Here is an 11,784-nt window from a genome sequence, read left to right as displayed (position 1 = left end):
TTTGGAAACATCATCTAAAACCAAAGTGTAAACCATATACACACGTTTACAAATGATATACTACATTACAGTTACAAATTTGACTAAGGGAGAGGAAAAGACGAAGCTATTTATTTAATAGTCTTTTTAAACTCCACCTGACCAATAACATTCATTTTAAGTATCTAAAGACGCTTCATGCTCTCAACTTTGCAGCTGCTTCTTTGATCTGTTCAATAGTGAAAATGCCAAAGAAGTCGTCATCTTTAATCGCGTTAATCACGGCAAGTGCTAAGTCATTGACGTTAACCGGTGGAGCCAAGAGGAGATCAGACGCAGGGAGAGACCTCAATGGTCTAATGAAACTCTCTGCAGATTCATAGATCTTGTCTAGTGGCTCCCCGACCAGATCAAGCGGGACTTCGATTCCGTTTACTTTTCGTTTACCGTAGATGAAACCAGGTCTTAGCACAACTCCTTTAAGAACAACAGAGGAGATCACAGATACACTTGGTAAGCTTTCTGATAGGATATTTTAAAAAACCAAAGAAATGAAACGGAGCTGATCTCTTACCAGAGGTGGGATATTTGGAAAGAAGTTCTGCCTCCGCGTTACGTTTTCCGGTGAAATAGCCGCTGGAGAGAATAAACGGGGGAAGATTGTAATCGTGAACAGTTATCAAGACGAACTTAGGAACCCCTGCACATGATAAAGGGCTAAACATGAAAACCCATGGAAATGCTGGTAACTCGGATTTTTAGCTATAGAGATTAGAGACACTTAACCGAAATCCTTAGCAGCATTCACAGCAATAACGTTAGCTTCACCGTTGATTCTTTTCATCTGTTCTTCGTTTCCAAAGCCACCAATGGTTGAAACAACAGCAGTTGCACCAAGAAGTACTTCATCCCAGTTCAAGTAGAATACATCACCTACAAAATCCCAAAAAGCAGAAAAACACATACACATTAAGACTCACACTTGGACATGTTTATGTGAATATTTGATATAACCAAAAACAGAAGTGATTACCAGTTACCCATGTAACCTGATCCAACCATGAATCTTGGAAGTTAGGACGACCTGACCTAAAAGATCAATCAACGAGATTGGTTATCGGAAAAAGGCGAGAGTGGTAAAGATTTCAAACGCAAAGCACTATGTGTATACTTTATCTATACCTGCTAACACTAATAACCTCAATTCCATCGGAGATTGCTGCTTTGCAGATAGCTGAACCAACGAAACCATTGCCACCAAGAACTACAACCTAAGTTAAGAGAAAATGTCTTTCAATTGAGACAAAGAAATCATAAAACCGAACACAAATTAAGGCTCGCTCTTTCTCTTTCATACCCTTTCGGATTTGACATCTGCCACAACGTCAATTGGAGCTGACCACGAATCGTTGCTTATTCCACCTTCAGCATAAGTACACTTTACACAAGACTTGAACAATCTGTAAACACACATTAAAAGAAGCTTCTTTTCAATTTTCAATAAGACTTAAGGATTCAGAGACTTGAAGCTAGTTTTATATGATTTGATTACGCAATTCTGCAAAAGTTGTTTCAAAAGAATCAATTAGATCATATGAATCGATGAAGAAACTAGAAACATAGTTAAAAGAGTGAGAGAGACAATGACCTGGGAGATAAAGAGCGAGAACGATATGAAGCGCCGGAAAAAGCAGGTGGGTGAGCTGAAATGGCGGAGAAACTAAGAAACGAAGTCATTTTGATATTCCCGGTTTCTGATTTTCAATATCTCCGACAGATTGTAACAACCGGAGAGAAACTAGTGTCTGTAAATCGCCGGAGAAGACGGCAAAGCGAGAAAAATGTGGTTAGTACTACGCGGCGGAATTGAAGCAAGAAACTATTTTGTTCTTTTTGGTTTACTGTATATATTTTAAATGGTTTAAATTCAATATCAAAAACGACGCCGTTACGGTTATTCAATTAAAGCCCAAGTAATCTTAATATAGGCCCGTTTGCTCATACGACGTCGTGGAGAGTGGAAGTTTATTAACAGTGATAAAAGACTCCGAAGACTCGTGAAGACGAAGACGAAGAGCAATAAGAAGTGTAAAGAGGGATTTGTGTTTGTTTGTTGTTCTTCGATCGAGAATGGTGAAATCGACTAGTAAGGATGCTCAGGATCTGTTTCGTTCTCTCCGTTCTGCTTATTCCGCTACGCCGACTAATCTGAAGGTGCCGCCATTGTTGTTTTCTCTTAAACCTTACTTCGTTATTTTTTATTTTTTTTAAGGATCAATGGTTTATTTTGGAATCCTGTGGAAATTGAATGTGTTTGGAATTTTGAATCGCAGATCATCGACTTGTATGTTGTTTTCGCTGTCTTCACTGCTCTGATTCAGGTACGTACTCTAATTCATCTGTTGGGTTTATGGTTTCTCTAGATCTGCGATTCTCGTGTCGTTGTTTACGAAACTTTAGGTTTCTTATGGATCTCTTGTTTTATTTCGTCCATGGTCTATGAAATTTGGTGGATTAGGTGATCGGATTTAAGATCTATAAACCTGCGCTACGAACCTTTAACTTCAAATTGCAATGTAGTTTCATAGCATTGATGTGCAAATGGGTTTGTGCTGTTAAGTATTAGTCCTTTGTTTCGTTTTTAATTTGAATGAAATGAGGAAATGAAGCTTATCTTTTTCTTTGTTTCTTGAGTTATTTCATTGATAGGTGTTTTGACTTCCCTGTTGCTCATAAGCAGCATTTCAGTGTAATGACCAAAATTCTAAGCGCATGGTCACTGAGTTTTAACATGATATTTCACTGACTAGGTGGCTTATATGGCTATGGTGGGATCATTTCCGTTTAACTCATTCCTGTCTGGAGTTCTCTCTTGTGTCGGGACAGCAGTTCTTGCTGGTAAGTTTATCTTGAGTTTACGATAGACAGATCCTTAATTCCTTATACCTTGAGAATCTATAAATCTAATAGCCTTCTTTACTTTGCGTTTATAGTTTGTCTCCGGATTCAAGTGAACAAAGAAAACAAGGAATTCAAGGTAATATTACATTGTTTTAGATGAAAATTTTCTTAGTCTCTTCAATAATCATACAACTGTTTTTGTTTATGACAATGACATTGTTTCATCATCTCCCTCATCCTTTCCTCCATGTTTGGTTGATTGATGTATATATCAAAACATTTCCATCTAAACCGTAGTGATACTGCAATAATAATGATTAGGTGTGTTCCTGTTAATGCTGTGAAAGACTATTGTAGCTAATCTAGGAGGATATGAATGGGAAAGGCTCTAAACTGGGAAAAATAGATGTTGAACAGAGCTTCTGAACATGGGAATCAATTTTCTTAGAAACTTATCATTGATCTCATTTTTCACCATGAGCCACTAGAATCAATAGATTCCTACAATGTTTGTACTATTCTATAATATCCATAATTATCGACCTCTTCCTTCAAAAACTGCAGGATTTGGCACCAGAGAGAGCTTTTGCTGATTTTGTTCTCTGCAACTTAGTCCTCCACTTGGTGATCATCAACTTCCTCGGATAGGTGTTTCACTCTCTTATCTACAAGTCGCTTTCATTTATGTATGTACTGGAGTTTTTAGGTGTCACTCGGAATCAAAAACTCTAGTTTGAGATATTTTTGGTGTTGTTGTTGTCAAAGAATCAAAAACTTTTTATTAGTCTCTCAATAACAGAGCTACTGCCGTAATGGGACCATTGGTTCAATCAGGTTCCCTCGGCCTATATTCGAACCACTCACAATCTGACACTTGTCAATCAACCCAATCCTCAAGTTGGTAAGTTGAGTTTTTGTGCCGTTTATGTCACAAACAAACTCACGACACTCTTTAAATGAGGGAAAAAAAAGAAGAACAGAGAATCTTGATACTAATAATTGAAGCTTATCTAGTCTGTGTAAAAAAAATATCACAAGAGTAAATGGAAGTGAAAAAAACTGTAAATCTAATTTTTACAGTTGACTTTGACATTTTTGTTATATGATTTTTAAAATAACGTGTACGCACACACAAATGTGACTTGTTTAATTACCACTGACGAAACTTAGAGGAGAAAAATATAGCCATATAGGGATATAGTATAAAGTTAATATGGTTTGGTCTCGACTACGTAATTCCACAAACTATTTGTTGTTAACGTCACATGATTTATGTTATAGATATTCATTATGTGTACACACAAACATGACTTCTTCAAACAAACATAAATGCAATATGGACGCCACCAAAGGGATATAAAAAACATTACATTTGCATATTTTTGGTCTTTACATTTGTATATCAGTTAAATATGAGATCTTCAAATAAATAAAATTACTAAAGCAAGTTCTAATTTCTAACATAGTGGGAAAAAATGAAAACGGAAATATTTTACAGCAAGAAAATAAAATAAAATGAGGTTTTTAATTTGGTGGAAAATAAATAAAAAAACGTGAGAAAGGAGGAGGGATAAATAAAAAAGCAAGAACGAAGAAGAGATCTCCGTCACACATATACACACATACACACACACACGCTCTGCTTCGTCCAATCACCAAACACGCTTTAATGACTCTCACATTTTCCTCCTCCGCCGCAACCGTTGCCGTTGCTGCTGCAACCGTAACCTCCTCCGCTAGGGTTCCGGTTTATCCACTCGCCTCGTCGACTCTTCGCGGACTCGTTTCTTTCAGGCTAACCGCCAAGAAGCTTCTCCCGCCTCTTCGTTCTCGCGGCGGCGGCGCGGGTGTGAGAGCGATGTCTGAGCTTGTTCAGGATAAGGAATCTTCCTCCGAGCCGAGCATTGCTTTCGATGAAGCCGCCGGAGAGACGCCGAGTGAGCTCAATCATTCCCGTACTTTCTTGGATGCGCGAAGTGAACAAGGTTAGTTAGTTAGTCTTCTTCTTCTTCTTCTTCCCCGAGGAATTTGAATTGACTCCCTTAGTTTCACTAGTGGTAGCAATTGGGAAACGGAATTTAGAGTTATGGAGATTGTTCGATTCCTTTTGTTCGTAATCTTATCGCGAAATCCATGTTCGTCGTTGTTTCTTGTTTGACTGGATAAGGTTCCTTGAATTGACTTCTTGCCTTTTGCTTCTGATCTTGCTCCGTTCTTGTTATGGATAGGATTAATTGAAACTCCTACGTTGTGTTGTTGCAATCCTTACGTTGTATATGTTTTCGCTTACTTTCAGAAAGATTGAAACCAGAAATTTTCTTTTTATGTCTGTAGTTCACAATGAGCTGTTTATGGGATTGCCTTTATAAACTTTGTGTTTATCTCCATTTTCAGATCTTTTATCTGGTATCAAGAAGGAAGCTGAAGCTGGAAGGTTGCCTGCAAATGTTGCATCAGGGATGGAAGAATTGTATTGGAACTACAAAAATGCAGTAAATGAATCCTTTTATGACTCACTAGTTTGTACGATTGGTGCTATGCTCTGACATTAGTTTGGTTTGAAGAACACCAGCCCACTGAACTTTGGAATTATTTTCTTACTGATGTTGTTAGGTTTTAAGTAGCGGAGCTTCCAGGGCAGATGAGACTGTCATATCGAACATGTCTGTTGCTTTTGACCGTATGCTTCTTGGTGTTGAGGTACTTCTTTTGTATTCTCTTTGAATGATTTTTCTACTAGGAGATGTCATCTAAATTTTTTCTTACTTGAGCTTCCTTGCTGTGAATATTTCAGGATCCGTACACTTTTAATCCATATCATAAAGCAGTCAGAGAACCATTTGACTACTACATGTTTGTCCATACATACATCCGTCCTCTAATTGATTTCAAGTAAGCTGGAATTGTACTCATAGTTAACATATGTGTTATATCGTTGAAATGCAAACAGAAAGCAAATATCGTTTTTGGAAATGTTGGTTGGTATCAATGGATCTTCCAGATGTTCATCTACTAACAGCCCTTGAACATATTATGCAGAAATTCATACGTTGGAAATGCTTCTATTTTCTCTGAGCTGGAGGACAAGATTCGGCAGGTACTATTCCCTCTTTCCTGTGCTCTGGTCAACGAGTTGAAGATTTTGTTTCCATCAACAATTGAATTCCTTATCATTTAGGACTTTAATATTTAACTGGTTACTCTCAGGGACACAATATTGTGTTAATATCAAACCATCAAAGTGAAGCTGATCCGGCTGTCATTTCCCTATTGCTTGAAGCACAATCACCTTTTATAGGAGAGAACATTGTGAGCCTTCGACTTATTCTGAGCTCTTCTATGTGGTATTGTTTCTATACTTATCCTTTCTTGTGGCTGCAGAAATGTGTTGCTGGTGATCGAGTCATCACTGATCCTCTTTGTAAGCCGTTTAGTATGGGAAGGTATCACGACCCTTCATTTGACAATGGTATGCTACCTGATGGGATGAAGTGTAATCTAAGCAACGTTGTATGACTTCCGGGATTTCTCCTGCTTTCAGGAATCTCATATGTGTGTACTCGAAAAAACACATGAACGATGATCCTGAGCTTGTTGACATGAAAAGAAAAGCAAACACACGAAGCTTGAAGGAGATGGCTACAATGCTCAGGTTATTGGAGCTAAATAACGAATGTTCATATTAGATCTCAGAGTAGCAGCAATTGAGGATAAGGTTGATGTTTTTTCTGCTAATGTTGCTCTTACCTCACTGTAGGTCTGGCGGGCAGCTTATATGGATTGCACCAAGCGGTGGGAGGGACCGCCCTGATCCTTCTACAGGGGAATGGTTTCCAGTAAGTTATTGATCTGGAATTGCTGAGATTTTATCTGGTTCTGGTAGATTTGCAAATATATAATAAAATAATATTGTTCAGGCACCCTTTGATTCTTCTTCGGTAGACAACATGAGGAGATTGGTTGAACATTCTGGTGCTCCTGGACATATATATCCAATGTCTTTGCTTTGCTATGACATCATGCCCCCTCCACCCCAAGTATTGATAATTATCTCTCGCTTCTCCAGTTTGGATGTTTTCTGGTTTCTTTCCTCTCATCACCTCATTGTGCATCTTCCAGGTTGAGAAAGAAATTGGAGAGAAAAGACTGGTTGGGTTTCACGGTACTGGACTATCAATTGGTCCTGAAGTCAGCTTCTCAGAGGTCACAGCAGAATGCAAGAACCCTAACGAGGTCTGTCTATTACCATTTTCCTTAGTTTCAAGATTAAGTGGACTTAATTTCCTAGTCCTTTTTTATTTTTCCTCATCATATTCACTGGATATGTTCATCTGTATGGCAGGCGAAAGACGCATACAGCCAAGCTTTGTACAACTCGGTGAATGAGCAATACAAGATTCTAAACTCTGCGATAAAACACAGAAGAGGAGTAGAAGCATCATCTTCAACGGTGTCCTTGTCACAACCTTGGAATTAGTCTCGCATTTTTAGGGGTAACACTTTCAGAAAACCCATAAATCTTTTGTCTCAAAGAGTTTTTTGCTGCAACTATGTATATATAGAGAGCATTGTTCTTTTATATCTGCAGGATACAGAAAACACAATCTCAATGGAAATACTCAAAAAAAATATGGAGATATTGTTCGTTCACACGTTGTCCTAGGGAGTGTCTTTTTCTTTCGTCATTTTCAAAACAAAAAAAAAAGTTTCTAAAGCCTCATCCTCTTGAATCAACAACCAAAAAAAAAAGAAAAAAGCAGGTACGTTGGTTCTAACGTAGGAAGAACAAGTTGGTTTGTGTACATATGAATTAGTAAGTAAGAGAAGAACATACTCTTGCTAGGGCTCTTAGATCACATATGATGCTCTCATATGTAATATTCTTTTCTGTTTTTTTTTTGGGGGATTCCTACTTATATAGAGCCAAAATAATTCACAATCCCAGTTTTATGCATCTTCCCTTCTCTGCTTTCTCATACTCTCTTATGTTATCTGATGTTGTTCGTATCTGATTTTCCATATAGTTTGCGAAGTTAGAAAAGAGAAAAAGAAAAAAAACTGAGTAAAGTGTTAACTATTGCAAAAGAATTTGTAAGTATTTGTTGATCATCAAACTTTGGAGAGCGCGTAGGGAGAAAGAGAGAGAGAGGTGTGTAAATGTGTTACTTGGCAAGTGGACAGAGATGATGAGTGTCTCTGGACTGGTTTGGATCCTTATGTGACATATAGCTTCTGTCACTCCTGTATTCACGTGTCTGTTCTGTGTTTTCTTCTTCCCACTATCTCTCCACCTCACTTTCTCATAACACTCTCCTCTACCTTTAAAGTAGTAGTAGTGAAGGAAGGAGGTAAAAACAAAAATATATTATTTTATGACAGTGGCGACATTAGTAAGTGAATGAAACGAATATTCAAATTCGTTTCTGTAATTACGGATTTGTTGTGTAATTTGGAAAGCGACATCACTAATTCACCACTCACTTACACTAAAACATCATCTGTTTTAGTCAACAATTAACACTTTCTTTTTTAGTGTTAATTAGTAAGTAGTGATCAAAGTTTGGATTACAGCTTTTTCTCATCATTATAATCATTTTCATTCCCCATCTTTATTATTTTACGAGTTGATGTGATATACGCGGGCTCTCTTTTTTCGTACTATGAAAAAATGATATAAATGTTTTTTTAAGAAGAGAATCGTGTGATCAATGAATAATAACAACCATCAAATCTGTCTCTTCTTTGCATATAGATGCTACATTCTATGATCAACCGTCTTTGGGGGGGGGGGGGGGGGGGGGGGGGGCCCAAGCTAATCTTGAGATGTTTTCATAAACTAAGTCTAATAAGACCATATTCTTTTCAAGTGAAAATTTTATAAAACATACAATGGATATAATTAAGACAATAGAGTTATTGATCCGTTACAAAAGTTACAAATATTAGGAGATGTTACGGATTAGATTACCATATTGATGATAAATTTTTGTAAAAATTAGATATCTGCGATTCCAACTGTTTAAATTTTTTTTGGGTTAAAATGAATCTATGATTCTCCATCATTATTTATTCTCTGGAGCAATCCAATGATATTTGAAGATGGGAAGTGAAAAGTTACTGTGGTTTTCACTTTTCACGGCTGGATATCCACAAATAGTTATCACGAGTACTATCACCTCAAGTTCCAAAAGTTCTTCCCTTTCTATTTTTTCAAGGAAATGTTGTTTTTTTTTTTTCTTCTTTTCTTTTATTTTAATTCTTGAAAGAAATGAACAATTTCACTAGAAGACAAAGATAAAATAAAAAACTGTTTGAGATTTTGATCGACATGGTATAAAAAAGAAAAGGTTCTCTACGTTTGATAACTAATATCTCTATAAGCATGTACAAAGTAGTATGCAGTAAATATTGAATGTTAACTTTTAAGGTTTTGTTATCTTACGTTTGTTATTGTATAATTTTAAGGTAAATAGTAAAAACGTTGTCTTTACCCTCACGTTTTTTTGCGATAAAACCATAGGAATACAAATGGCATGTACAAGTTTTTTTAGGATGCACGAGTCCCAGCGAGGAGCATGCACCCCTTATTTAATATTTCTGCACACTTCTTGATTCAATGCGATTTTTGATCGCACGTGCCTCTCGAATCCTTTCACATTCTCAGACCCTTGTTTCATGTATAATTTTTTTAAGTAATCTCTTGTCAGTTTTTTATTTGGATGTATTTTAGTTTTCTCGTGTATCCACCCACTTATTTAATTATTCAGTTTGTTTTTGTTTTCGTGTTATTCGCAATTTTTTTATTTTAGTTTTGGCTTTGAATAAAAACAAAATGTATCGATGTTGGAATCCACGTTGTAAGGAGAAGAGTGACGTTTAAGCCTTCCCAGACAGACGACGATTCTATTATTATTCAATTGGATTCTTGTATGGGAAACCCTTTCATTTTATTCAAAAAAAGCAAATTTCTACATTTGATCAATAATTTAAAAAATATATATAAATTATAAATGGTAAGGAAAATATAGTTTAATTTATATTTAGAATTATTTATTCTAATCGTCGTAATCATTTGAACCACAAATTTTGATTTTTTTTTTAACATTACTACAAATTATATGCCTCTTTTTTAAAGAGAAATCAGATTAAGATCTGGATTTGATGAGAAGACAATAAAAATGATAACCATTAGCCCACTTACTATTTTTTGAACTGCTAACTTTGATTAGTTAACAATTTTATATTAAATAGATATGCGAATTTCATATTTAATATAAACACTTTCAAAATCACTGTTTTTGGTAACTAATTAGTACATTGAATATCGATTGCTTTGTATATTTTCGGTGGATAATTAACTTAACCAAAGGGATGATGCAAAAGTTTATGAATGTCACAATCACGGCCACCGTTTTTGAATTTTTTTTTGTTTTGTAAAGACTGTTTCTAAACATAATTATGATATATGCTCTAATCAGTATTAAAGCATGATTTGATCAAAATTCATAGTACGGTGATTAAGTGACGATATTTTCTTTCTTAGTCGTATTTATCTTCCCACTTAATTTGCGTTGGATTTACTAATTGTGCCTTCCACCTTGGACTCTTGGAGCATCTTTTCTTAATTCATGAACTCCCTAATAATTACCTATCATTATTAATTTTACCTTTGTGATTTACTGAAGTATTAAGCCTTTAATACCAATTTAACTTATCTCTTAAAGTTTTTGTGATATTTAGCCTTCAATACCACTTTTGTTATATCTATTACAAAGAATAAATATTTCCTATTTGTAAACATTATTAACTTAAACCTTTGTGAGTTATAGAAATATGTAGCCAGTTTGGTTAGCCTTTATAAATTTGTAGCCAGCTTGTTTTGGCGAGGCAGGCATAGACCCTAATGGAGTATGTATTATCGGGTCGACTCTCATAGATCAACAACAACTTAGGAAACCGAGTTATTAAAAGATTATAAAACTCATGATACAATCTTTATACAAAAGTTAGCTTTTCGTCCACCTCCAACAAAACCATTGTTCAATTTCTATTAAACATGTCGTAAAAAGTGAACAATGTAGACCATATAGTATCTTATAAAACATTTCATGGCCCAGATTAATTTATATAATTCTAATTAAAGTGCTAATATGCGTTTTTAACCACCACTAAATCAACATCTATCCAAGAATCTCTCATCCACTCTACGAAAAAAACATGATAGTCTACGTAAAAGGGGGAGAAAAAAGAGTTCCTTATAGTACAAATTAAAATTTCATTTTCCATTGTTTTGTTTTTACTTGTTGCTATACACTACTACTAGCCTACCTACAACACATCAGTCACACCAAATATATATTCCCACTCTTCAGTGTCATACGTGTTTGCAACACCAAAACATGTCAAAAACATAAAGTAAATAAACATGAATAAGCCAGCCAAAGCCAATGCAACAAAGAAGAAGAAGAAGAAAAAGAAGACAAGTAATTGAAAAACATGTTTTTGTACTTTAGAAATTGAATAAACTGAAATCAGGGAGAAGCACGTGGCAGAGCAGGAGTGGGAAACACAAGAGGAGAGGACCACAAAAGAGGAGGAACCGAACCGAACTGAACAGATTTGTACAAAATCTAAAATAGTAAGCAAAAAAAAAATCAATCTGATTAGCTGTGTTTTTGTGGGGACTCACCTACGGACAAAACAAAGACAGATCTCTCTTTCTCTCTTTTAGGGCCAAAGTCAAACTTATTACATCTCCATAGTCCAATTGAAAAACACAAACACTTGTTTAGTTTAGAGCTCCTTCGTCCTCATCTCACGCGCCTCCGTAGAGTAATCTGTGTAAGTGGCTAGCTTGACGACTTGTCGGGACTTCCCTTTTTTTTTGAAAATATTATAATCTTA

The 11,784-nt window shown here is 35.9% G+C and overlaps 3 protein-coding genes across 5 annotated transcripts; 2 read left to right on the top strand and 1 right to left on the bottom strand.

Moving 5' to 3' along the window:
• Positions 1-1,853, bottom strand: LOC17898856 (uncharacterized protein At1g32220, chloroplastic). 2 transcript variants are annotated; one of them, XM_023789778.1, is made up of 8 exons: positions 1,628-1,853; positions 1,532-1,537; positions 1,337-1,439; positions 1,162-1,250; positions 1,013-1,068; positions 766-912; positions 554-679; positions 1-456 (listed from the first exon to the last, which is right to left on the bottom strand). In XM_023789778.1, the coding sequence occupies exons 1-8, from the start codon at positions 1,714-1,716 to the stop codon at positions 176-178; spliced, it is 897 nt and encodes a 298-aa protein (XP_023645546.1). In that variant the 5' UTR covers positions 1,717-1,853; the 3' UTR covers positions 1-175. The 2 variants fall into 2 exon arrangements, with proteins under 2 accessions (XP_023645546.1, XP_006304057.1); XM_006303995.2 differs by lacking the exon at positions 1,532-1,537.
• A 180-nt stretch (positions 1,854-2,033) lies between these two features.
• Positions 2,034-3,726, top strand: LOC17898771 (dolichyl-diphosphooligosaccharide--protein glycosyltransferase subunit DAD1). The gene is made up of 5 exons (XM_006304251.2): positions 2,034-2,193; positions 2,313-2,360; positions 2,790-2,877; positions 2,973-3,016; positions 3,445-3,726. Exons 1-5 carry the CDS (start codon positions 2,110-2,112, stop codon positions 3,526-3,528), a joined length of 348 nt encoding a protein of 115 aa, XP_006304313.1. The 5' UTR covers positions 2,034-2,109; the 3' UTR covers positions 3,529-3,726.
• A 752-nt stretch (positions 3,727-4,478) lies between these two features.
• On the top strand, positions 4,479-7,835 carry LOC17900026 (glycerol-3-phosphate acyltransferase, chloroplastic). Of its 2 annotated transcripts, XM_023777068.1 has the most exons (13): positions 4,479-4,865; positions 5,275-5,372; positions 5,494-5,580; positions 5,675-5,772; positions 5,920-5,977; positions 6,088-6,189; positions 6,262-6,323; positions 6,422-6,532; positions 6,638-6,716; positions 6,798-6,917; positions 7,000-7,113; positions 7,223-7,373; positions 7,469-7,835. In XM_023777068.1, the coding sequence occupies exons 1-12, from the start codon at positions 4,550-4,552 to the stop codon at positions 7,355-7,357; spliced, it is 1,380 nt and encodes a 459-aa protein (XP_023632836.1). In that variant the 5' UTR covers positions 4,479-4,549; the 3' UTR covers positions 7,358-7,373; positions 7,469-7,835. The 2 variants fall into 2 exon arrangements, with proteins under 2 accessions (XP_023632836.1, XP_006306544.1); XM_006306482.2 differs by having other exon boundaries at positions 7,223-7,834.
• The last annotated feature ends 3,949 nt before the right edge of the window (positions 7,836-11,784 follow it).

Source organism: Capsella rubella, unplaced genomic scaffold (genome assembly GCF_000375325.1).
Source record: "Capsella rubella cultivar Monte Gargano unplaced genomic scaffold, Caprub1_0 scaffold_1, whole genome shotgun sequence".
Lineage (NCBI taxonomy): Eukaryota > Viridiplantae > Streptophyta > Magnoliopsida > Brassicales > Brassicaceae > Capsella > Capsella rubella.
The sequence above is the reverse complement of the archived record's forward strand: the minus strand, read 5'-3'. Positions and strand labels throughout refer to the sequence as shown.

Bases quoted from the DNA above. Each gene is read 5' to 3' on its own strand.
- LOC17898856 (XM_023789778.1), bottom strand. From the start codon at position 1,716: ATGACTTCGTTTCTTAGTTTCTCCGCCATTTCAGCTCACCCACCTGCT. The intron at 1,251-1,336 runs GTATGAAAGAGA...CTCTTAACTTAG, and splicing joins CAGATGTCAAATCCGAAAGG to GTTGTAGTTCTTGGTGGCAA. The intron at 913-1,012 runs GTAATCACTTCT...GGGATTTTGTAG, and splicing joins TCAGGTTACATGGGTAACTG to GTGATGTATTCTACTTGAAC.
- LOC17898771 (XM_006304251.2), top strand. From the start codon at position 2,110: ATGGTGAAATCGACTAGTAAGGATGCTCAGGATCTGTTTCGTTCTCTC. The intron at 2,361-2,789 runs GTACGTACTCTA...TTCACTGACTAG, and splicing joins TCTTCACTGCTCTGATTCAG to GTGGCTTATATGGCTATGGT. The intron at 3,017-3,444 runs GTAATATTACAT...CAAAAACTGCAG, and splicing joins AAGAAAACAAGGAATTCAAG to GATTTGGCACCAGAGAGAGC.
- LOC17900026 (XM_023777068.1), top strand. From the start codon at position 4,550: ATGACTCTCACATTTTCCTCCTCCGCCGCAACCGTTGCCGTTGCTGCT. The intron at 6,190-6,261 runs GTGAGCCTTCGA...TTGTGGCTGCAG, and splicing joins CTTTTATAGGAGAGAACATT to AAATGTGTTGCTGGTGATCG. The intron at 6,717-6,797 runs GTAAGTTATTGA...AATATTGTTCAG, and splicing joins CTACAGGGGAATGGTTTCCA to GCACCCTTTGATTCTTCTTC.